We start from the raw sequence: 27,276 nt of genomic DNA, 5'->3' as shown, positions 1-27,276 counted from the left end.
TAAATTATACTAAGTTAGTTAGAGTGAGACGTATTATAGAAGATACATAGAGAATTCAAATTCTAAAACAAGAAAGCCAAGAAATTTTGAAAATCTATTCTATCTACCTCAACCCTTTCTTTAAAGGTTCATGGGTGTATCCTACAACTTAATTGCACAATATTTAAACAACTTAATTTTTTGCATGAAGTATCTTAGTTCCCTGACCAGGGATCGAACCCATGCCCCCTGCATTGGGGAGCTCAGAGTCTTAACCACTGGATTGCCAGGGAGGTTCTTAAACAACTTAATTTTCACGTAATACCTGAACATACCTGTAATCAGTTGGCTAGTGCTACCAGAACGAGATATCATACACTAGATGGCTTTCACAAGTTTATTTCTTACAGTTCTGGAGGCTAGAAATCCAAGATCAAGGTGTTGGCAGGTTTAATTTCCCCTAAGACCTCTATCCTTGGATTGTGAATGGCCAACTTCTTGCTGTCTTCACCCTTCTTTTCCTCTGTGTCTGTATAGACATAATATCTTCTCTTCTTCTTAAAAAGATAACAGTCATATAGGGCTTCCCTGGTGGCTCAGGCGGTAAAGAATTTGCCTGCCAGTGTAGGAGACCCAGGTTCAATTGCTTGGTTGGGAAGATTCCCTGGAGAAGGAAATGACAAGCCACTCCAGTATTCTTGCCTGGGAAAACCCATGGACAGGGCAGCCTGGCAGGCTACAGTCCATGGTATTGCAAGTGTTGGACATGACTGAAGCAGCTGAGCACCATATTAGATTAGTATCCCACTCTTATGACCTCATTTAACCTTAATCGCCTCTTTAAAAGCTCTGTCTTCAAGTAATGACTTTGGAGGTTATGGCTTCAAATGTATGAATTTTGAAGGAACACAATTCAGTCCATTGTATGTGTGCATGAAATTGGGTTGCATATTATGCTAGATTGGCAGCATTTTTTCCCTTTCTCAGTGATGTGAAAGAATGTTTCCTCATATAGCTAAATTAATCTTAGATTCAGGAAAGCGTGGTAGGTGAGAAAATAAATAGTTCTGAAAGTTTTTTAACAGTAAGTAACAGTCTCCAGCTGCTGCTTTCTTTACATCCAGTCAGTCATAATTCCCAGAGGCAGATCATTTTTAAAAATCTTTAGGTGTCATTTGTCTAATATTGTTGAATAATATGATTATAGAAAACATTTTTAAACAATAATAATATGTATGTCATTGTGAAACCAAAGAAATAATTTATTTTTCTGTAAAAAATCATTTTTCTGAAATTATTTTTCTGTAAATAGGTTGTTTTCTGCACAGTTGCTCAGTCGTGTCCAACTCTTTGCGACCCCACGGACTGTAGCCCATCAGGCTCCTCTGTCCATGGGATTTTCCAGACAAGAATACTGGAGTGGGGTGCCAGCTCCTTCTCCAGGGGATCCTCCTGACCCAGAGATCAAACCCACGACTGTCTCTTGCCTTAGCAGAGGAATTCTTTACCTCTAGTGCCACCTGCGGAGAAGGCAGTGGCACCTCACTCCAGTACTCTTGCCTGGAAAATCTCATGGATGGAGGAGCCTGGTGGGCTGCAGTCCATGGGGTCTCTGCGAGTCGGACATGACTGAGCGGCTTCGCTTTCACTTTTCACTTCCATGCATTGGAGAAGGAAATGGCAACCCACTCCAGTGTTCTTGCCTGGAGAATCCCAGGGACGGGGGAGCCTGGTGGGCTGCCATCTATGGGGTCGCACAGACACGACTGAAGCGACTTAGCAGCAGCGCCACGTGGGAAGCCCATACTTTAGCCTTTAACTTCCTTTCTTCCTCCCTTCAGTATCACTCCCATTCTATCAACCAGCACCTGGTCCTTAGAGTTATCATCCTAAATGCCAATTCTAATCTTTTCACTTGTGTCTGACACCTTCAGTGATTCCATTTTCTTCAGAATAATTTGAAAATTCCTTAAAAATTTATTAAATGCCTCTTATGATCTGACCTCTATCTGTCTTCTCCCCTGATACCTAAATAACTTGAGTTTCTCACCATTCTGAAATTTTTTCTGATACTCTCATGACTTTGTGCTTTTGCTCAGGCCATTCATGCCGCCCTCACCCTTCCTACTGAAACTCTTCTTTCTTTCTTTCTTAGTATTTATTTATTTATTGGCTGCCCTGGGTCTTAATTGGTGCATAAAGGCTTTTTCTAGTTGCAGCAGGCAGGGGCTACTCTGGTTGCACTGCGAGGGCTTCTCATTGTGGTGGCTTCTTCCCTGGTGGCTTAGAGGTTAAAGCATCTGCCTGGAATGCCGGAGACGCCAGTTCAATCCCTGAGTTGGGAAGATCTCCTGGAGAAGGAAATGGCAACCCACTCCAATACTCTCACCTGGAGAATCCCATGGAGGGAGGAGCCTGGTAGGCTACAGTCCATGGACTCACAAAGAGTCGGGAGTCGGACAGGACTGAGCGACTTCACTTTCACTTTTCTCTTGTTGCAGAGCACAGGCTTTATGACGTGGGTTCAGTAATTGTGGCTCATGGGCTTAGTTACTCCAAGGCATGTGAGATTTTCCCTGACCAGGGATTGAACCATATCTCCTCAACTGGCAGGAGGATTCTTAACCACTGGACCACCAGGGAAGTTCAGTCCTTCTTTCTTTAAATCATAGAATGATTTCTCTCACTTTTCCAGCTGGAAGTAGATTCTTCTCCTTTTAGAATAGCATTATAAGTCCACAAAAACTGAGAACAATTTTTTTTTATCTTACCTCCCCAACTGCCCTAACGGACAACTTTACGTATAGCAGTAATAGGGTAAATATGAAATCAAATTGACATTTTAGGTCTCTTTCTAGTGAGTTTTAGTGTGCCAAGTATAGATAAATTCTGTGACGAATTTTATCTTCAAGGTGTGTGCGTGTTAGTCGCTCAGTTGTGTCCAACCCTTCAACCCCATGGACTGTAGCCCTTCAGACTCCTCTGTCCATGGGATTTTCCAGGCAAGAATACTGGAGCGGGTTGCCATTCCTTTCTCCAGGGGATCTTCTTGACCCAGGGATCGAACCCAGGTCTCCTGCATTGCAGGCAGATTCTTTACCCTCTGAGCCACCAGGGAAGTCACATCTTCAAGATAGGTAATATTAAAATTCTTTTTTCAATCTGAGCTATTAACAGAACCAAAATCTCTACTTCATTATGAATGGGCCTTCATGGAATCTAATTTAAAGTAATAATATGTTTTAAAATTCCTTGAATTTTCTGTTATTCAGATTTCCTCCTTTTTATATCTTCTGTTTCTTGAGGTCTCAGAAAGAGCAGACTTTATGGATACATTTAAATGTTGAGATACAATCAAAAAATTTACCTACCAGTTTCTCTATCAACTAAAACAAACACTAAGCTATTTAAACATTAGATTGATTTTTCTGAATTGAAAGTTTGCCTTATCTGAAATTTTATGCAAGTTAGCAAAAGGTGACTGTCTTTAAATTTCAAGTAAATTCCATCAAGTTAAAGTTTGCCTCTGCTCCAACAATGGGATTAAGTCCAGCAATATGAATGATAAATTGAGAAATGAAATGGTTGCAGTAGATATAAACTGTAACAAAAATCTCTTCTCATTTTCAACCAAAATTTCCTAGGCAATTCCTTAAAAATAAGAGAAGAGTTGAACTGATATCTGAATAATTAGTTCCATTTATATTCTCTACCTATTTAATTACATTTAATATTTTTTCCTAAGCAAAAGTTCCTAATCTTTAATTCTGTCATAGCTACTTTACTTTTTCTGCAAAGATTAGAGAAATGTCAGAAAACCAAGGACTGATAATGCTTACAGTTTATTTCATAACCTTTTTTAAAAAAATAGTTACAATCTTTTGAAGAGATCATTTATTTTAAATTTTCCCAAATCATTTTTTATTCAGACGTAGATTTTAAATTTTTTCAGAATAATATATTTTATCTGAGGATAAAAGTTCAAAACCATTGCTTTAGCTTCAACAGTAATTGCTACTGATTGCTACCACTGTTACAATAATACCTGGACGTGCGTGTGCACATGCTTAGTCACCTCATCAAGTCCGACTTTTTGCCACCCCATGGACTGTAGCCCACCAGGCTTCTCTGTCCATAGATTCTCCAGGCAAGAATACTGGAGCGGATTCCCATGCCCTTCTCCAGGGGATCTTCCCGACCCAGGAATTGAACCCATGTCTCCTGCGTCTTCTGCATTGCAGGCGGATTCTTTCCCTCTGAGCCACCAAGGAAGCCCAATATTACCTGTATGTGATCTTATTTAAATCTCATAGCCATCCTACAAAGTAACCACCTTTTAGAGCCAAGGAAGGGCTTCCCTGGTGGCTCAGATGGTAAAGAATCTGTCTGCAATGTGGGAGACCTGGGTTCAGTCCTGGGTGGGGAGGATCCTCTAGAGGAGGGCATGGCAACCCACTCCAGTATTCTTGCCTGGAGAATCCCATGGACAGAGGAGCCTGGTGGGCTATAGTCCAAGGGTTGCAAAGAGTCAGACACGACTCACCAACTAAATACACACACACAGAGCCAAAGGAAATAATAAGGTTAAATAACTGAGGCCATATGGACAGTCAGTCAGGAGACAGGGAACTAAAGCAGCCATTTCTGAGAGACCAAAGCCTAAGTATAGGAAAATCACACAACACGGTCAGCTGACATCTGAACATCCCCAGAACAACAACAAAATGTTGAGGAAACATCCTCTAGTGTCAGTGTGTAAGAAATACTGTGGCCTATTATCCTGATCGGGGGTGTTGACTTAAAATGTATAGTCACAACCTGAAAGTAGAGAGCTGTTCCATTTGATGGGGATTTTTAGGACTTCAAGCTAGGGAGGCAGCATCTCAAGTAGCCCTGAGAAACTGCTCTGAGAAGGAGGGAGTCAGATTATATAAAAGTTTGCAAAAAAAGGGAGCAGATAGTCTGAACATTGAAGATTACTGATAATTAAGGAAAACCAGAGATCTCAAGGTAAGGAATTTAGTCCTCTTCTATGTATGGGAGAAGAGGGCATGACAGCCCACTCCAGATTTCATGCCTGGAGAATCCCATGGACAGAGGAACCTTGGCAGGCTACAGTCCATGGAGTTGCAAAGAGTCGGACATGACTGATGTGACTTAGCAGGCACACATGCCTGTCTGGGAAGATGCAAGCGTCTGGACTCACTGAATTCATTCCTTTCTTATGCACCTCGGCTATCTGGGGCCAGTAACCCTGTGTTTTCACATCCCCAGCTGCCCACCCCCTCACTCTTGTCTGTAGGGAGTGTCGTGTCGGCAGCTACCTCACAGGGATTGCTCTTCCTTTTGGGGGCCATCTGGGTTGAGAAATTCCCATTTGGAGGGCCAGAATCATAGATGGCTGTGACATCCTTGTTTATTAGATATGGCAGGAGATACTCCATTTTAGTGCCTTTTTAAAATTTGTTTTTTTCCTTTGCATTCTTTTTCTTCAGTCGCTGGCAATCTTTCTGCTGCCTTGTCAGTGTTGGTAGCCGGCTTCTTTGAAATATACAGGAAGCACTTCCCTCTAGTGGAGCAACCTCTTTCCGGCAAAGCTGTCACCATCTCCTCCATGCCCTGGTCCCACCAGGTTCTTCAATACGTTTTACTCGGAGTGGCTGAAACCCTGGTCAACCCAGCCTGTGAGTAATAATTTTTTTCACCTCCTGTTGGAACGTACTGAGTCTTCACTTGGAGCACATCGCCTCACGTGGTCGGAAATCTGATCCTGCCCCAGAAATTTCCCACAATGCTTCAGAACACGCTTATGCCTCACCCCCATTTAAAAAGAAATTACAATTTCTCTTTGTTCCTTTGCCACATACAGACAATGATTAATTCTACCTGAATGTTGATAGGATGGAATGGAAGATTTACTAACCCGGTTAAAGGTATCAGTCATTTGATCAGATACACAATAGGAGAAAATTCTGCTAAAACCTAGAAGACAAGACAGATATGTAACCTTTCCTCTGATCTTCTCCCTTCCCTCTTCCCACCCTCTCCCTCTCATTCATAGATAAACTCACTTATATACTCCCTCCCAAAATGACATTTGTAGTGTACGTTGAGAGTATATAAACATGCAAATAAAATAAGTTTAAGGCAGTTTTCCAGACAACTCAGTGTCTTTAAATTAAATGACACTAAATTAAGTGTGATCACTAATGTTTCATAAGACAGGTTCAGAATAACTTTATTAAGTATCAAGGGTTTTCTGTATCATCTAGATGCTGATATTAATTAAACTAGCCACTTCAAAATTCATCTAAGTATTTCAGTGACTTCTTACAAAACTGCAATATGTATGTGTGAGTGTGTGTGTGTATATACTTATCAGTGTGATCTACTGCATTGTATGTTTCTGTCTTCCTTATAAGTTCCCCACACAGAGAATCCTGATTGTAACACAAGCCAATTATACTTTACCAAAATTACTTTTAAAACTTCCTGACTCTCTTCCTGCCTCTAATGTCTCTCCCATTCTATCTGCTCAACTCAACCTTTTGAGCAATTTTCATAGATGACAATTCTAACTAATTCTCTTGTCTAAAATCTTCAATTATTCTATTATCTTCAATTATTCTTAAATTCCTCAAAGCAATATACATATATATATGTATTTAATATATATGCACACATACATATATATGACATCAAGGTAATTCTTTTTAAAAACTCAAAATAAAATTAATTGTGTAATTACAGCCATATGTGTACATTAGTCTTCTTTTTTATAATTTTAACTCATTTCATTCACATGAAATAAATAATTTTATGAGATTCTAAGATGTGGCTATCACTGTTTGACACTAGGGAGAATACAAAAAAAAATAGAGAAGAATGTCACCACACAGATGTTTGTGACTTCCCTGATGTTTCCAGAAAATTGTTGAAAGTAGTCAGCTGACATTTTCTAGGCAACGAATGAAGGCGATGAGTGAATGCTTATGTGCTCAGTTGTTAAGTCATGTCCAGCTCTTTTGCGACCCAGTGGACTATAGCCTGCCAGGTTCCTCTGTCCATGGGGTTTTCCAAGCAAGAATACTGGAGTGGGTTGCTATTTCCTCCTCCAGGGGATCTTCCTGACCCAGGGATCAAACCCGAATCTCCTGTCTCCTGCAATGCAGGTGAACTCATTACTGCTTGAGTCATCAAGGAATCAATGAAGGTGATGAGTGAATACAATCAGGAAATTCCCAGCCAGCTAAGCAATTGTGGTTCAACATTTGAAAGCCAGAGAGGTACTTTTAACCAGAGAGTTAAAACGGCAGATCATGTCATATTAAGCACTTAGTCCATCCATCCCTGATTTCCCATCTGAAAACTGAGGTCCAACTAAGTCCACTGACTTTTCCTCTATAGAGCTCATGGGACAGGGAGCAGAAGATTTCATTTTAATTTCCAGACTTGTTATTAACTACACATGTGACCTTAAAAATCCACTTAACCACTAAGCTTCACCTTTTAGACCTTTAAAATGGAAATACTTATAATTCTTCCTCATATCACAGCATCGGTGTAACAGTCAATGGGAATGAAACCTACTCCTGAGAATTAAATGACATAAAATGTGAGAGGGTGTTTTGAACTATGAAATCAAGAATCATTCTTCTGGAAGGCAGTATGGCATAGTTGTTAATATCCATGAATCTTAAAGTCAGGCAGAACTGAATTCAAACCCAGTTCAGCCACTGACTAGTTGTGTGACCTTGGCAAAATTATTCTGCATTTCTGAGCCTTTCTCATCATCTGTAAAATGAGGAAGGGATGTTGTAAGGACTAAGTGAAATATTTCATGTAAAGGAAAAAGCAGAGTGTACATAGACAATATATAGGATAGACTGCACTCACCATTAACAATTGTATAGCTTTCCTGGTGGCTCAGACGGTAAGAATCTGCCTGCAGTGGGGGAGGTCTGGATTTGATCCTTGGGTTGGGAAGATCCCCTGGTGGAGGGCATGGCAACCCACTCCAGTATTCTTGCCTGGAGAATCCCCAAGGACAGAGGCGCCTGGTGGGCTACAGTCCATGAGGTCGCAAAGAGTCGGACACGACTGAGTGACTAAGCATAGCACAGCACATGTGTGCTGTTATTATTGTTACTATGCTTCAGGTAAATTAATAGTGCCAGACTCAGGGCTCAAGCCCAGATGTCTGGCTCACAGGTCATAGTAGAAAACCACACCTCCCACAACTTGAACATCAGGAGATCTGATAGTGGGAGCAGTATTGTGTCTTTGTTACCAGTCATTCAAAGTCCCTTTTTTCTTCTTACTTCTCACCTCCAATCCAACAGCAAGTCTTAGTCTTAACTCTGAAATATAATTTAAATCTGGTCCTAACTCATTATCTCCTTTTCTATTCACCTGGTCTCTAACCCCAGTTTTTTTTTCCCCATGTACACTTCTTATTAAAAAAAAAAAGAAAAGATTTAATATTCCAGGGATATAGTGGATTTAGGTGTGAGTTGTTTAAAATATTTTTAATAAACATCACTGCTGGAAAAACAGTATGTAAATGCACAAGTGGGAGTGTGTCTGGCAAGAAAATGCAAGGAGTTTCATGAAGTTGGAGGAGTGAGGAAGAGATAAACTGGTAAAGTGTCAAACTTATTTTTGCTCTGGGGGGCCCAGGTTCAATCATTTGTTTGGGAAACTGGATCCCACATGCCACAACTAAGAATTCACATGCCACAGCTAAAAAATCCTGCATGCCACAACAAAAGAAGGAAATGGCAGCCCACTCCAGTATTCTTGCCTGGGAAATCCCATGGACAGATGAGTCTGGCAGGCTACAGTCCACGGGGTCGCAAAGAGTCGGACACAACTTAGAGACTGAACCACCACCACCATGCTGCAATGAGACCTGGCCCAGCCAAATAAATAAATAAAATAAAAAAAATTTTTAAATGAATTGGTCAACAGGGTTACGTGGTTTTCTCTAGCTCCATCAGACTGCGTGGTTCTAGGAGCAGATAGTGAATTGTCTTGCCAGTCAGTTTCCAGAAGGCAAGAGAGAGGCAAAGAAATGAGGGAACGTGGAAGAATATGATTCTAATAGTTGACTGTGGAACTTAGCTTGGATAAAAAGAGAAGTGAGAACATGTAGGGTATGAAAGAGGTGAAAATAATGAAAGGAGCAATGGAGTGGAGGCCCTGAAGGAGGACAAGCATTTTGATGGTTGAGTCATCGAGAGTAAATTGGGAAGATGGAAGGTGGTCACCAGAGGCTAGTGCACAAAGTTGAGATCATGGATCAGTGACAATTACTACTCTGGGGCATGCGTTGGCAAACTTTTTCTTAAAATTTTCAGATAGTAAGTGGTTCGGTTTTGCACTCATTTCTGGTGCAACTACTGAACTCTGTCATTGTGGTATATAAGCCATCAGAGATGACATACAATGAATGGGCGTGGCTGTGTCCCAATAAAACTTTATTTATAAATAGGTGGCAGCTGGACCTTACCTGACCATAGTTCACCAACCCCTGGTCTGAGGTACAAGATTCAGCATGTGCCCATAGGTGTGAGTGGCTAAGGTCAAGTGGGGGACAAGGACATTGGAAAGGGGGCCATGGAACTGAAAAACCAAGATATGACAGAATGGAAAGTTGGAAAGATGATCTACATGTATGTGTGTGTTAAAATTGCCAGGGGACTTCTCTGGAGGTCCAGTGGTTAAGACTTCACTTTCCAATTCAGGAGGGTTGAGTTCATTGGCAAACTAAAATCCCACATGTGTTGAAGCCAAAAAATAAAAATAAAACAGAAGCAATATTGTATAACAAATTCAATAAAGACAGAAATAGTCTGCATCAAAAAAACATGTATTTTTTTAAAAGCTGCCAAGAATTAAGGCAGAAGTGGAACCAGAGAGTGTAACCATGAGAGGGGAGCTGATGAGTTTGAAAAATACAAGAAAGTGTCACAAAGATCGGCAGCTGACAGCAAAGAAAAGAAATATTAGGTGATCAAACCAGGTAACATGAGATTCAAAGTTGGAAGATTTTGTAGAGATGAGGGAAGAATAATGATCTGAAAATGGTAATAGCATAAAGTTCCATTTTCTAGTTCTGCCATACTTCTTCACATGTTCAAAACAAACCCCTCACCAAATGCAATAAACACATTTTAACTGTTTAAGAACAAGTGAAGTAAAAGAAATTTCCAGGAATGAGTCTCTAGTACCAGCTGCCTGAGGAAGGCAGTTATGGCTCTGTAGTTTGTAGATTCCACATAAACTGTGATGGGGCATCTCTGCAAACACTACAGTCTCCACCTGGAGACACATTTCAATTCGCTCTTTGGCAACAAGACCAGTTTTCCTGTACACTGTATATTTTTTACTGTGTCTTCTCAGTAAAATGATCTTCCCTGGTGGCTCAAGCAGTAAAAAATCTGCCTGCAATGCTGGTGACTCAGGTTCGATCCCTGGATCTGGAAGATTCCCTGGAGAAGGGAATGGCTACCTTTCCAACTATTCTTGCCTGGAGAATTCCATGGACAGAGGAGCCTGTTGGGCTATAAAGTCCATGAGGTAGCAAAGAGTCAGACACGACTAACACTTTTCACAGTAAAATGAGGATTTTAGAATAGTGGCAGACTTGTTGATTACATCTATACTACAGTATGCTCAAAGAAATATCATGTAACCTAAAAAAATCAAGTCGATGATCACCAAAGTCAAAAAAGATCAGAACACGCAAGTAGGTGCCTGAAATTGGAGATCGGAGGACTTGAAAAGCAGAGTCCTATAAAAGGGAACCAGAGGTTTTCAAAACGAGGAAAATGACACCAAAGAGAGATTAACCAGCAGGCGGAGAGCTGGCAAAGTGTGCTCATGAATTATATACCGCACCAGAAGTTCTAGCAAGAGAAAAGCGCGGGATTAATAATTAACTAGCAAAGTAATAATGGGCCCGAACGTTCCGCTTTTTCTCACTGAAAGAAATCGTCCTACTTCATCTTCCTGCCCATTGTTTGTCTCCTCGTATTTAGAAAGAGGAAAGTTCATCAGCCAAATCCTTTTCGTAACTGAGTCCTTCCTGCCCAAAGCCTCTTCAGCGTTTCTCTTGCACTTTCCTTTGGATCTTCCAGAGAAAACTTGCAAGCGTGGCCTCAAACTCCTGCAGATAATTTGCAGGGCCCAAGACAGCTCTGGAACCTACGTCTCCTGCTGCCAATATTTGAAGCCTTTCTTCATAGTATTTTACCATCATCATTACCTTAATGTCCAATAATATTTGGGATATTAAGCACCTAGTTAGTGCTGCCCTTAGTATTATGCATATCTCTGCTCTCTGCTCTTCCAGAGTTTAAAATCCAGGGAAGATATACTGATGCTTTCTTCCACCCTCAGCCTTAGTACTTCAGCACATCTGAAGCACAGAGATTCCTTTAAATGTTTATTGAATGATAAATAAAAACACATGGAGAACACATTGAAAGCAAAGTGAAAACATTAAATAAATACAGGAAGGAATAGTAATACATTTACATTAAGTATTAGTAAGTTCATTTAAAAGTGCTGATCAAAGGACTTCCCTGGTGGTCCAGCGGATAAGAATTTGCCTTCTGATGCAGGGATGCAAGTTCAACCCCTGGTCTGGGAACTAAGATCCTACACGCCTCAGGATGGCTAAGTCCATTCGCCACAACGAAGACCCAGGCAGCCAACAATAAAAGTAAATTAAAATTTTTTAAAAGTGCTGGACAAATGCAGAGTTTTACTGGGAAACTAGGAGTGAAGTCTTCCTGAAAGGGAAGAGGGAAGATAATTAAATTTCATTCTTTGTAGAGACAGTGAAACTAAAAGTTTAGTGTTCATGGCATATCAGTTTTCTATCACCACCTTTCTTTTCAAAAAGAACTTCAATATTTATTTGCATTCTCTCATTGCAGAAAAATTTGCTGAGTACAAAAGAGTAGGAAGAAAAATTAAAAATCCAGTCATTCAGCCACTCAGAGCTAAAACCGTTCATATTATTTAATGTGTTTCTTTACAATTTTTTGCCACTTATATACAAAAGAGAGAGATTAGTACAATAAACTCCCATGTATTCACATTCCTGCTCTAATAATTTTCTACACGTGGCCCAAACTGTCTCATATCTACCTTCATTCACATAATGTCTTCCTCTTCATGATATAATTACGAAGCAAACAACAGGTATCAAATTATAATAATACTATAAAGATTTTAGTTTGTATCCCTAAGATGGCTATTCATAGTTATGTTGATATGGAATGTATACAATTATATATGCTTACTTCATTTATTTCTGATATCAAAAAATTATGTTTAACTGAAATTTAAAATAAAAACTTTCCTCCATAATTTTCTTTTCACACCTTACCACCATCATTACTACTATTCCAACAATGACTTGGGAGGAAAAAGATAACCATTCTGGAAACCCAATGCTTAAGCTACTGCCTCTCCTTAAATGGGATATTTAAATGCATATAAAAATAAATAAATAAAAAGGGAATTCCCTGGCAGTCCAGTGGTTTAGAGTCCATACTTTGACTGATGAGGGTCTGGGTCAATCCCTGGTTGGGGAACTAGGATCCTGCAAACCATGAGGTGCAGCCAAAAAACAAATTTTGTAATGCATATAAAAGGATTTGCACAGTGCCTTGCACAAATTGGGGATATATGATTTGGTAAAATTAATATTGTTACAAATAGCTAACCTTACTCAGTTCTTGTATACATTATAGCAAATAACAGTCATACACCTCAAACAAGTGCATAATGAATGATCTGACTACCATTTCATAGAGAAGACGACTGAGGCTTGAGAAGTTTAAGTAAAGAATCTGCCTACCGAGCAGGAGACGTGGGTTTAATCCCTGGGTCAGAAAGATCCCCTGGAGAAGGAAATGGCAACCCACTCCAGTATTCTTGCCTGGAGAATGCCATGGACAGAGGAGCCTGGCGGGCAACAGTCCATAGGGTTGCAAAGAGTTGGACATGACTTAGCGACTAAACAACAACCTAAAATCACAGAGGTAATAAACAGCTGACCCAAGATTTTATCATAAGCTTATCTAAGTCCAGAGCTCATGCTGTTCTCCACCATGCTAGTTTTCTATGATAGACTGATATTTCTGCGGGGAATCTAATGATGTATATAGGACAATAGGATCATAGAACTTAATATCATCATGATACTATCCAGTACAAGGCTTCCTAGGTGGTGCTAGTGGTAAAGAATCCACCTGCCAATGCAGGAGATGTAAGAGGCACAGGATGGATCAATCCCCTGGGTCAGGAAGATCCTCTCGAGGCAGGCACAGCAACCCACTCCACTATTCTTATCTGGAGAATCCCATGGACAGAGGAGCCTAGCGGACTTCAGTCCATGGGGTCACAAAGGGTCTAATACAACTGAAGCGACTTAGCATGCATGCACAATACTCTCCAGTACAAGCCTTAGCTCAATCCAAAATCCATAAGAAATATTCAAATTGACATATAACTTTGGTGAATATTTTGGGACACTCAACCACCTAGCAATTAAATTTTCCTTAGAGCTATATAGGAGTGTATTTTGCCACATTTTATTCCTTGTAGATATCTGTAAACTGTAACACCATAATATCAGTTCAGTTCAGTCACTCAAGTCATGTCTGACTCTTTGTGACCCCATGGACTGCATAACTCCAGGCTTCCCTGTCCATCACCAACTCCCTGAGCTTGCTCAAACTCATATCCATCAAGTCGGTGATGCCATCCAACCATCTCATCCTCTGTTGTCCCCTTCTCCTCCTGCCTTCAGTCTTTTCCAGCATCAGAGTCTTTTCCAATGAGTCAGTTCTTCGCATCAGGTGGCAAAAGTTTTGGAGTTTCAGCTTCAAGCATCAGTCCTTCCAATGAATATTCAGGACTGATTTCCTTTAGGACTGACTGAGTGGATCTCCTTGCAGTCCAAGGGACTTTCAAGAGTCTCTCCAACACCACAATTCAAAAGCATCAGTTCTTTGGCACTCAGCTTTCTTTATGGTCCAACTCTCACATCCACACATGACTACTGGAAAAACCATAGCTTTGACTATACAGACCTTTGTCAGCAAAGTAATGTCTCTGCTTTTTAATACACTGTATAGGTTTGTCATAGTTTTTCTTCCAAGGAGCAAGCATTTTTTAACATCATAATATATGTTACTCTAGTAATGTTAACAAAAGTGAAGTGAAAGTCACTCAGTCATGTCTGACTCTTTGCAATCCATGGACTGTACAGTCCATGTAATTCTCCAGGTCAGAATACTAGAGTGGGTAGCCTTTCCCTTCTCCAGGGAATCTTCCCAACCCAGGGATCAAACCCAGGTCTCCTGCATTGCAGGTGGATTCTTTACCAGCTGAGCCACAAGGGAAGCCCAATGTTAACAAGGCCCAACATAAATTTTACCTACATCAGTAAACTTTCTTTGAGGTATGATCAATACCGATTTGAAGAATATCTATACTTTTACTTTAGAGAGAATTTTCTATGAACTTATGGTTGCTGAGAGGAAGAATGGAGGGAAGGGATAGTTAGGGAGTTTGGGATCAATATATACACACTCCTGTATTTAAAATAGATAAACCACAAGGACTTACTGTATAGCACAGGGAACTTGGCCCAATGTTATGTGGTAGCCTGAATGGGAGGGGAATTTAGGGAGGAATGGATGCATGTATATGTATGGCTGAGTCCCTTTGCTGTTCATCTAAAGCTATCACAACACTGCTAGTTGGCTATACTCCAATATAAAATTAAAAGTTTAAAAAAAGAAATAATGTTCTATATTCTGAACTTTTGTCTTCTCAGTCTCTGTAATATACAGATTTGTTCCAAGTACCATCAGAGGAACCTTTATGAATTGCTTGACACTGATCAGTGGATTTGCTTGTTTCATGGGGGCACTGCTGTTGGAGTTGGTCTACCTCATCTCAGAAGGTAAAAAATAGTTCTATGGTTTGCTTATATATATATATTGATTTGATGACTAGAGAATTGAGAGACAAAACCTCAAGAGAGGCTTTGCCAGTGTAGTCTTTTTTTTTTAATTGATCCACTTTTGCAATTAAGATAGAATTAAGATAGGAAATAGACTCTCGCTGTATTCATTAATTTCTGGGAATTGTTTTTCTTTTGATAGGAGGAGGTAATTACAGAATGTCACTTCTCATGAGACCCTGTCTGCTGTCTTTCTTTATTGTACTTTAACGCAAACTTGTCATTATATTCTCATTAGGTTTTTCAACAGGGCTGTATTCAATAAGGGGTCATAGATAACCCTCAGAAAAGGTAAGTCCTGTGTAAATATAGGAGGATGGGGGTATCTGGATGATCCTTTATCCAGAAATATAGTCTGTGCAACCAAAGAGAAATTGTGAGTTGAGTTGGAAACATTTCCCAGTAGATATTTTAGTCAGAAGAAACAACCAATCTGAAAAAGTCACATGCTACATAAAAAGTATTCTTACATGGGCTGGTAGAAAAATCAAACAGGATAACATTAAAGATTAACTGTCATGACAAATGTCTTTGGCTATATTTTAAATCTACAGACTTTTTCCTTTATTTGTTCTGAGATGTTAATACACCTTAACATCTATTAAATTTGCTTGTGCTTATTTTATGAGAGATACTGAAAGCTTATTGTTCTCTCCTTTCAAAAATACATTTAAAAAATGTAAACAAATATTCATATTTTCTACAAATGAATTTAACTTACCTACTTTCCAACTATGGAAAAAATAAATTCTATGAATGAGAAACTCCTATTAACACTAGGTATCCATTCAAAAAATATTTATGGAGGATCCAGTCTATTCCAGGTACCATATTGGATACTAGAGATACCATGCCAAGAAAAATTAACTTCCAGATTGTCACAAAATTTCCAGGGGTGTAGAGAAGCAATAAAATTGAGTAACAAATTAAATGATAGGTATAGTAGAGTTCAAGGAACAAATCTATAGTCTTTGATTGTTAAGATCAAACCCTGTTCTTAGTTAACTGTGAAAGTTAAGCCAAAGTATGTAATGAGTAATTACCATGTGCCAGGCTCTACGTTATTAATACATGGAATTATGTGAGACATGGTTCCACTTCTTAAGAGCTCACATTCAAACTGTCATAACTAAGTGTGAACAACAGAATTTGTTGACATCTCTGATGATTGGAGTCTTTAAATGTAAACAAAGTCTAGAACACTGGTATTAGGATTTTATAAGATAGCTTGGAAAATCTTACCAATACCTCTACCTAAACATCTTTTGATAAGCTGGCTATAAATGTGGAGATTCCCCACAGACTCCCCCTCAGAACTGATAATTTGCTAGTAAGCATAATACTTGTGATTACAGCTTTATTATAGTAAAAAAAAATACAAATCAAAATGAGATAAAGGCAGAGATGAATGAAACAAGGTCTGGGAAGGTTCCAGAAACAAAGCTCGTTTCATCCTCAGAGATGTGGTACCCAACTGGCACATCAGTGTGTGATAATACACAGAGCACTGTCACCCAGGAAAGCTTACCTGAGCTTCAGTGTGCAGAGTTTTTATTGAGGTAGGGTCTTCCCTGGTGTCTCAGACTGTAAAGAATCTGCCTGCAATGCAGGAAGACCCAGGTTCGATCCCTGGGTCAGGAAGATCCCCTGGAGAAGGGAATGGCTACCCACTCCAATATTCTTGCCTAGAGAATCCCATGGACAGAGGAGCTTGGTAGGCTACAGTCCTTGAGTTCACAAAGACACGACTGAACGACTAACACTTCTCTCTTATGTGGGCAGGATTGACTGAACCATTGGCCATATAGTTCAACTCAGTCTCCAGCCTCTCTTCTCTCTCCAGAGACTGGGCTGATACCTACCCTGTGGCTCAAAATCCCAACCCTCTAACCCTATAGTTGGTCTTCTAGGCTTGCCAGCTCCCATTCTAAGTCATACCATTAACAAATACCATCAGGTGGGGCTTAACGAGCCAACCATGAATAACAAAGACACTTCAGTCACTTGGGAGATTCAGAGATTTTAGAGTTTACCTCCCAGGAACCAGGAAGAAAGGCCAGACAATTTTTTTATTACATACAATTGTTCTTGCAAATATATTTTACTGAAAATCTATTTTTACTGAGAATCTGCATAGTATGGTAGGATCTGTTATATAACATTACTGGGTCTATTACAACAATCTTATAAAGTTGACAAAGCAGCTACTCTCTAGTTGCAGTGGGCAGGCTTCTCATTGCAGCGGCTTCTCTCCTTGCAGAGCAGGGGCTCTAGGGTGCATGGGCTTCAGTAGCTGCAGCACGTGGACTCAGTAGCTGTGGCTCCTGGCTCTAGAGCTCAGGCTCAATAGTTGTGGCACATGGGCTTAGGTGCCCTACAGCATGTGAGATCTTCCCGGATGAGGTATGGAACCCACGTTTCCTGCATTGGCAAGCTGATTCTTTACCACTGAGCCACCATGAAAGCCCAAAAGTTTATATAGTTTTGGCAAAGATTGGTGCCCATTAAAGGAGGTCTACCAAGAACACATAGTGAGGACATCTTAGCATCATGCGATGTGACGCAGAGGGGAGGAGCAGTCTCTAAACTAATATTGAAAAGAACATCATTTAAATTACTGCTAATTGATTTAATTTACTTCTTTAAAATATTTTTCTCTTCATACTAATACTGTGTTACATCAAGTCATAGCCTAATCAGTTAGAATCTTGCAATTGGATGTCACTGTGGAGGTCATCTAATCTAACACTGTACCAAAAACTAGAAGATGCACAATCTTCTTCTAGTGCCCAGGAAATGTTCTCTACTTTGAGAAGTAACCCATCTGTTGATAAATATATTTCCCAGAATAAACCTAGTTTTTCTGTCCACATGGCAACTCTTCAAAACATTCAATAAATACTTGGGGCAATAATGTACAATGTTAAAAGAGTAGGGTCCAAACTCTATGGATTCCAATCCAGGTAGTCTAGTTGTGTGTCCTCAGTTTTCATGTCAATAGCAATAATAAATAATTCATTATGTTGCTGAGAGGATTAAGTAATTATTATGCATATAAGTATTCAACAAAGATAGCTATTTTGACTCCCTTCTAATATATAGACAAACCACTCCAATTTTTTTAAAAGTACATGATTCCCTGATTTTTCATTGTCAAAATCCCTCTATCTTAATGGATAGATATCAATTTGTCAGTATCGTTCTTAAAATATAGTTTCCAGACACAATCACAAGGCTCAAAATGGGTACATCCAAGATAGATATGTTACTTTCATCAACCTTCTCAATCTCTCTCTCTGTTGGCATTTTTAATAGAATGCCAAAAGAGATTGTAGTTACTTTTTCAATAGTTGCATCACACCTATGTTCAATTAAAACCTGAAGCTTCTTTTTTTTATTTTTAGCAGTTTCTCTCAGTTCAGTTCCAATCATCTTATCACAATTTCTTTGTCTAATTAAATGCAGGACTTTATCTCTTATCCTTAAAAAATGTCAGCCCATCATTCTAAATAACAGACAGTTTAAAAACTTGATTCTGTCATCTGGTGAATTACTGATCTTTACTTCTTTACCAGCTTGTGTCACTGGCAAATTTAGTAAGCAAGTTCCTAGACTTCTTTCAGGTAATTGATAAAATTGTTGAATTGGACAGGAACAAAAGCAGAGCCTTGTGTAAAATTCCTAGAGACCTCACTGTAAGTTAATGGTAATCAACTAATCCTCCCCTTTTGGATATAATTAGCTGCCTCTTCACCTAGTTACTATCATTGAGCCCACATGCTTCTCCATCATTCCCAGAATGACATCACAGAAGACTTTTGTCACATGGTTTTTTCTGGGGGTAGATACATCTGAGTTTGTGACAGTCACTTTAGCCATCAGATTAGCATTCATCAAGAAAGGCAATGAAGTTCATTTAGATGATTTGATTTTAGTGACCCTAAACTGGCTTATGGTGACTAATTAGGGCCCCTAAAGGAGAGTTATCCTTAGACTATCTGCATGATTTCGGGTAGGACACTATCTTGCTAAGAATGTTTAAAAAAAGGAAATGCTGCACTTCACTGTTCTCAGAGATGATGAGAAGATAAAGTTAAATAATGTATTTGAGCATTTTAATGTTAGAGATTATTTTAAATATAGAATAAAGCCATAGTGGCCCATTCAGTTAGAAATAAGATCAGTCTGTTTAATCAAACAACCAGACCAATTTCTTTGACAGAACTGAACATCATGAAAAAGAACTCTATAGCTCTATGTTTAAGCATCCCACAAGCCTCCACATTCCATTTAGTGTATAGGATATTTTAAATCTTTAAGGATTCATGTCAGCAGAGCATGTGTGTATGTGAGTGTGTGTGTGTGAGTGTTAGCGTATGATTGGAAAAGATGATCAGTTATCACAGTCTCCAAGCTGCATTAGTCATTTTTAGCACCATGATGGAGAATGGTGTGAATGCGGTAAATTCAAAAGATTTCTCAAAACTTGACGGTGCAGACAGATAGCTGTTAGAGTGACATTTTCAGTACAAGTGAGAAAACTGATGCTTCTGGGATCTCTAACTCTAAGTGCCTTAAAGGAGTAGATGCAAGACTAAACCCATCCTCCTACACTAATCATTTCAGAAATAGTTTATCTAAAAGTAGCAATGCTAATAAAAAGGGAGTGAAGAAGTCAGTCAAACTGCTTATTTCGACTCTGTGCCATTAGCAACCCGATCAATTTTCTCACATGCGTGAGCACAAGCTTACCTTCTGACAAAAATAACAAAATGGGAATTCAGTGAAAAGTGACATCTTAGTTACGGATGTGGAGGTGATTGAAAGATCCAAAGCAGAATGTCTCAGAGAAGAAAAGGATAATTGGGCAGAATCAAGAGGTCAAGGTATACATCTTCCTGTCCCTGTTGGTCCTTCCTCTTCAGAGTTCAGCAAAGGGGCAGAGAACGTAGCAGTTTAACACCCATCAAGAGCCATTTTAAAATAAAACTGTGATCTTTTAAAATTCTCATTTAAATTTCTCTGATGATTGAGACCACTGACAGCCTTGTCGGCATGCATCACTGAGTTGTTCTTGAAATGGGAATTTGCAGTTGCAGTAAACTTGAAAGAAAAAAATATTTATGCATCTGGAAAGCTATTCAGCTGGATTTCACAGGTCTGCACCTATTTTCTTAGAGATGGGTTTCTTCAAACTCAGGTCAGTGCCTAAGGTCCAACTTCATATGGGTTTTGAAATGACAAACCCAGAGGGGAAAAGTGGCTCGCTACACAGTAATTCACCTATGTTGTTGTTATTCAGTCGCTAAGTCGTGTCCAACTCTTTGTGACCCCATGGACTGTTTTCTGCCAGGCTCCTCTGTCCCTGGGATTTTCTAGGTAAGAATACTGGAGTGGGCTGTCATTTCCTTCTCAGGGGACCTTCCTGACCCAGGGATCAAGGGGACCCTGTGCCCCTTGCATCTCCTGCATTGGCAGCAGATTCTTTACCACTAGTGCCACCCGGGAAGCCAGGCCATATTCTACATTTGATTGTTAAGTAGTTCAGTCCCACCATTCCTGTGGATAATACGGCAGGCCCCCAGTGCTCCACAAGCAAACCCTGCTCTTCTTCCTCAGTCAGAGTCAGGTGCAGAGACCCCCTCATCCAATGGGATTCTATGTCCCAGAAACAATTTATTCTACATCCTCAACATTTGGCTCCACAGAGATCCTTGGAGTTGCCCAGAGACCTTGAGTTTTCGCAACAGCATCAGGTCAAAACTCAAAACACCTTTCCAACATGGACACCAAGTATCCAGTGCTGTTGGCTCATGAGAGGTAGAAAGGGCAGAATTTGGAGTCACAGCACTTGCGTTCAAACTCAACTCCGCCCTTAATAAGCTGTGAAGTTTTTAGCTCTAGGGGTTCAGAACAGGTCTTCCCAAGATGAGTTCCTTTGGCATGTGGATTATTTTGAGCTAAAGGCAGTGGGGACTCTACTGCCTCTCCCTTTGCTTCCTAGAAAAAATTTAAATTGGACATTTTTCCCCAGAAAAAAGAGTTTTCATCAGAGATACATTTTATCTAAGATGGCAGGGCAAACATCTAATTACCAAAGGTCTGTATTTATTTAGGCCTATGTGCTCAGTCGGTCAGTTGTGTCAACTTTTTTCAACCCTCTAGACTTCAGCTCACCAGACTTCTCTGTCCATGGGATTCTCCAGGCAAAAATACTGGCATGGGTAGCCATTCCCTTCTCCAGGGGATCTTCCTGACCCAGGGATTAAACCCACATCTCCCACAATGGCAGGCAGATTCTTTACCACTGAGCCACCTAGGAAGCCACAAGGTTCTTACACTATTATGTTATTATATTTATCTATATGGCAGGCCAGACATCTAGTTATCAAACATCTGCTGTCTTTCTTATCCTGTGAATGACCCTCCTTTCTTGGAAGCTCCAGGTCCCTATCCCATTTCTTACATCATGATGGCATATATACCTCATTATATCTTTCTCTCTTTGAACCTGTCGTGTGGGGGGTTCCTTGCAAGTACAAGATTCAATTTTATTTTCTCCTGTCTATCTGTCTCAGGTCCGTTTCATTCTTAGACCAGCCAGAAGAACCTAGAGGGACAGAAGAAAGGATTTTGCATCCCTGACTGCACATTACTTAACTTTTTTGAGTCTCAATTTCTCCTTCTCTAAATGGTGTCACTAACAACTTCCAAGATATCTTGGACAACCAGAGGAAATAAAACACCAGATCAGTAAAGGCACACAAAAAATAATGATTTGTGTTGTTGGGGTGGTGGTTGTTGTAATTTGAGTGAGATCTCAATATTTTCCAAGTGGGCTAGGATTATCATGGATATGATGTTCTAGTTTGGCACTTTTATAATTCTTCAGGAAAGGATATGTTCCATAAATGCAGAACTCAGGTGTCCTGCTGCTGCTGCTGAGTCACTTCAGTCGTGTCCGACTCTGTGCGACCCCATAGATGGCAGCCCACCAGGCTCCCTCGTCCCTGGGATTCTCTAGGCAGTCCTAGTCAGCTTCAATTCTAGGACTGGATTGGGATGAGATGAAATAAAGCTACATTCTGAGATTCTTCTTGGCCCTCCTGGACCTATGTCATTAGTGGTACACCCTTTGCACGGCAAACTTACACATCTAGATAGAGTTAGATGCACATCTGTGTCCCTGCCTACAAACAGTGTTGAAGTTGACTCTAGAAAGCTGAATGATATTTGCCTTGGTAAGCATAAGGGTGAAGAATTTCTGGTAGAGAGAATATATAACAAGTGAAAATGTTAGTCACTCAGTCATGTCCAACTCCTTCTGACCCCATGAACAATAGCCTGCCAGGCTCCTCTGTCCATGGAATTCTCCAGGCAAGAGTACTGGAGTGGGTAGCTATGCCTTTTTCCAAGGGATCTTCCCAACCCAGGGATCGAACCCACGTCTCCTGCATTGGTGGACTCTTTACCACTGAGCGACCAGGGAAGCAGTCATATACCAAAGCCTAGAAGTAAGGAGTCACTTGGTGCATCAGAGGAACTCAGAGATCAGTAGCCTGAAAATATTCAAGGAGAATCATGTGAAGTTGGGTCAAGAGAGTAGGAGTAAAATCATGCAGGAACTTTGGCTTACAGATATTTTTTAAAAAGCTGTATGCAATATATATGGAATCTAGAAAAATGATGAACTTATTTACAGGGCAGAAATAGAGACAGAGACCTAGAAAATGGTCTTAAGAACACAGTGGGGGAAGGATAGGGTGGGACCAAATGAGAATGTAGCATTGACATATATACACTACCATGTGTAAAATAGATAGTGGGAAGCTGATGTACAACACAGGGAGCCCAGCTCAGTGCTCTGTGAGACCTACAGAGGTGGGATGCCGTGGGATGGGGTTGGATGGGGTGGGAGGGAGGGAGGCTTAAGAGGGAGGGGATCTGTGTATCCTTTTGGCTGATTCACTTTGTACAGCAGAAACCAACACAACATTGTAAAACAGTTTCTAATTTTAAAAAATCTATATGCAATAAGAAATTATAAAGGCATTGAGCAAGTCACATCTATTTGTGTTTTAAGATCACCGCGGACGCAGTGTAATTTGAAAAGGAAAGAAGAATGGCTTGGGAGAAGCAGGATGGGTTCAAATGAAGCAAACCTCGGGCAAGTCTAGTCGTGATGAACTAGTGACAAAGTAGGCAGATGGAGAGAAATGGATGAATGTAAGCTTGATTTTAGAAGTAGGGTGGGTAGTATTTAGTGATGGTTTTGACAGTCAGGAGGTGGTAGCATGCAGGAGACAGAAGTGGGGTCAAGGAAGTATTCCAAATTCTGCCAAAGGACAACTGGATGGGCAAAGATTGTATTTACCAAATGGAGAACATTAGAAGACCGATAGGTTGAAAAACTTGTCACCTGTCCATTTTTTAACACGTTAAGTTTGACCTATCTATGAGACATCCAAAGGGAAATACCTGGAGCTCAGAAAAAGGGTCTGGGTTAGATATATAAATATGACAATCTGTGGCACAAAAACTGCATTTGAACCCATGCAAGTGAACAAAATTATCTAGTGTGAATATTAAGAATGAGAAGAAAAGGAGACAAGGACCTAGACCTGAAAAGCCTCAGTATTAGAGGTTGGGCGGAGGAGAAATGGCTGGCTAGAGAAGGAAGAGGACAGCCAGAGAGGTAGGGGGAAATATATGCATGCATGCATGTATGTATATGTGCGTGCATGCGTGTTTGCGTGGTGTGTGTTCACTGAAAATGGGAAATGGGAAATTGTGTTAAGTGCTACTGTGAGATCTGAAACTATCACCACATTGATAATCAGCTACACTCCAATACAAAATAAAACGTTTGACAAAAACAAGGATCAATAAGAAATGAAAAAGAAAATTCTAAAGATGCTCTGAAGGTGAAATAGCTCAAACAAGTAATGTAAGGAATGGTCCAAAAAATAAGAAATAGAAAGTATAAAACTCGGAAAATTTGTCAATCTTTTAGTTTCAGAAATGCTGCCCAATGATGAAGTAAATGAAGTCAGATATTAAATACCTGTATAGAACACATTTCTATTTAACAGCAGCAAAATAGTCATTAACATCATTTGATAATGAGCAGTCCTTTCCCTTATATTCCCTATATTTTATATAAACAATATATGTTTATGTACAAAAAAATGCTACTGTGGGATCAAATAATAGAATGAAGGGTGGAAAGTATCCTTAGATTTGCAACATTATGATCCCTGATAACTGTAGCAAGAGTCATTTTAGCAGTGAAAAGGGAAAGAAAACCAGATTGGAGCAGGGTGAAAATATCTACTAAGTGAGGAAATGAAGGCATCACATTTGAAACAACTCTTTTGAAGAACTTTCTCTGAAGATATAAAAAATAAAGTGGTGGCTGGAGGAAGCTGTGGGTAGATTTGCCAACTTTAGCAGATAAAAATACAAGACACCCAGTTACATCTGAATTTCAAGTAAACTAAATTTTTTTTAGAATAAATATATCCCGTGCAATATTATGGATGTACTTTGCATAAATTATACTTTATAAAGTTACCAGTGCAATATTCAGGACATGCTCCTTCTAAAAAAAAATTTCAAAGTTGTTCTCAAAATCAGATTTAACTGTGGGTCCTGTGTTTTATCTGGGAAACTGAGATGTAAGTTCAAGATACTTTTTTTAAATTTTGAAAGATACTTGAACATGTTTAACTGATGAAAATATATGGTACAAGTGGAGAAGTTAAAAATGCAAGAGAATGGTGGAGAAGGGATACACGTATGCATAGGGCTGAGTCACTTTGCTGTGCCCCTGAAATTATCAGAATGTTATCAATGGGCTATACTCCAATAAAAAATAAAAAGTTTTTTTTTTTTTTTTTAAAAAGAAAGAGATATATGTGAGCGAAAAAAAAAAAAAAAGATGCAAAAAATAAAGGAGATTGACTTCTTATCAGAGGGTGGATATTTCTTTCCTCTACTGAAACAGAAGAAAGGAGAGTGGGTTTGCAGGTGCAAGCAGATGTATAGTTCTCATATTAGAAATATACTGGAGTCTTCCTTTCAAGGGTTCCAACTTTCTTCATAAAGACAGCAGCAAACCATTCATGAGAGCAAAAAGGAATTAGGATGAGAATGAAGAACAAAAAGAACGGGGGATAGGAGAATGTTATTTCGAGAGCTAGAAAAGATGATTTAGAAGAGAAGTGTTGGACTTCCCTGGTGGTCCAGTGGTTAAGAATCTGCCCACCAATGCAGGGGACACAGGTTCAGTCCCTGGTCCGGGAAGATTCCACATGCCACAGGGCATCTAAGTCCATGACCACAATTGCTGAGCCCATGTGCCTAGAACCTGTGCTCTGTAACAAGAGACACCACCACAATGAGAAGCCCGTGCACCACAACTAGAGAAAGCCCACGTGCATGAAGATTCAGCACAGCCGAAAATAAAGAAATAAATAAATAAAAAGAAGAAAAGTGTTAAGATGGGCAGTTGTGTTGAAGGCGTAGTTGACACTGGTGATCATGAAGGGTGATTTCAAACCACCTAAAGCATAATTCTACCCAGTAATATTCAGGTGCTCAAGGCAGTCATGAAACTGTCCAGCAGATTTTAAAATGGTCTAAGGACCACAAGACACAGGGAGCAAGGCACAAACTCTATTCATGACTTCAAGTACTTTGGGGGTAAATCTTATAGGCTATTTTCCTATAAATATGAAAAAAGTGAGAAAAGCTTTCTTCTCAGATTCTGGAATTAATGTCTGCACCATTAGCTAATTGAAGCTGCAAATGAGTGAACAGACTGTACAAACAGGCAGATTTGGGACAAAAATCAGTTCCTGCTATAGCCATGATGTTATTTAAATTCAATATTTCACTCTTTGAAACAGCTCCACTTAGAGATGGATTTATTAAATCAGTCCACAAAAACATATTAGGTTCCTACTATGTGCAAGTACTGGCTAGATACTGAATTAATAATACCAAGGCTGATGTTTAATTAACAAGAAGAATCTTATAGAAATATTTGACACTCAAATTAATATCAGATATATTCATTTGACTAATGCTATTACAATTACAGTTCATAGCTAATGGCATTATCAGGCTATTATCACAAAGCATTACCTCTCTTCTAAAACTCATTTCCATGATAATTCATTGAAATCATCATGAGAACACACTATCTTGATGGGTTTGTACCTCCCAATGCTCTTCAAAAGAATGAACTCACCCTTCTAAGAAGGCTTGTTATCCCAAATAGTACCCAGGCCCCGTTCTCCTGCAGTTCAAGTGAACAATGCATAGAGATTTCTCTACAGTTTTGAAAGACACTGTGTCCCTTCCAGGAAACAGCAAGCTGATTTCATTTTTATCCACAATTCCCAAGAAATAGAAATGCAAATTTAGGTCTCCATGCAGACATTGTTATGAGAATGAAGTTTTGAGCATGTGTAGATTCAGGACCCAAGCTCCAACCACCCCTTCATTCAACAAATACTTATTCTATCTCCTTTACATGACTTTAGGCAAACAGTTCAGTCTCTCTGTGCTTCTGTTTCCTTGTCTGTAAATTGAGGGTAATAATAATTTGAGTAGTTATTAGATAAATATGAAAAAAGTGGTAGAAAAGCCAAAGTTAGAATATAGTTGTTAGGTATTATTTCCTTCAGGTATCATGAAAATTAATGTGTTTTAAAAATTAACTCAGGTAGGAGAGCTATGAATCTCAAATGAAGCATTTAAATCAGGTTACTGAAAGGAGGAAGGAAAGAAATTAACATTTATTAAGTGTCAGTTATATGCAGACCTTGCTACATGCATTTCACAAGGATATTATTTCATTAAATCTTCACAATTCTTTGGGGGTAGGTGTTTGTAGCCCTATCACGGATAAGAAGGAAATGAGCTCAGAAAGCTACACAAGTTGCCCAAATCCTATAGTGGTGGATTCCTGATTGGAAACCTCTTTTTACTGCATAGGGTTTATTTCTCGAGATGCAGAAGCACACACACCCTGGAGAATGATGGTTACATCTTTTTAATTGCCTACTTCTTGGCTCCAAAGCCAAAAGCACACAGTGAAGTGATACATGTGCCTAAAATAAAGTAAGGTGTAAAACCCATTTCAGTTTTGCCTCAACCATTCTGGATGTTTGCTAGGCCATTCCCATTATAAAATAACTTTTTGAAAAATCTAACAAAGTTTGAAGGAAATAATTTCTCCC

The 27,276-nt window shown here is 39.5% G+C and overlaps 1 protein-coding gene across 1 annotated transcript in view; it reads left to right on the top strand.

The window, feature by feature from the left end:
* SLC15A5 (solute carrier family 15 member 5) overlaps nt 1-27,276 on the top strand; it is a 90,954-nt gene that overhangs the window by 42,711 nt on the left and 20,967 nt on the right. Inside the window, 2 exon segments of the mRNA XM_061124198.1 lie at nt 5,475-5,663; nt 14,840-14,968. Of these exon segments, the coding sequence (XP_060980181.1) occupies nt 5,475-5,663; nt 14,840-14,968 (318 nt within the window).

This window comes from Dama dama, chromosome 22, assembly GCF_033118175.1.
Source record: "Dama dama isolate Ldn47 chromosome 22, ASM3311817v1, whole genome shotgun sequence".
Classification (NCBI taxonomy): Eukaryota; Metazoa; Chordata; class Mammalia; order Artiodactyla; family Cervidae; genus Dama; species Dama dama.
Note: the sequence above shows the minus strand (reverse complement) of the source record. Positions and strands in the feature narration are given on the sequence as shown.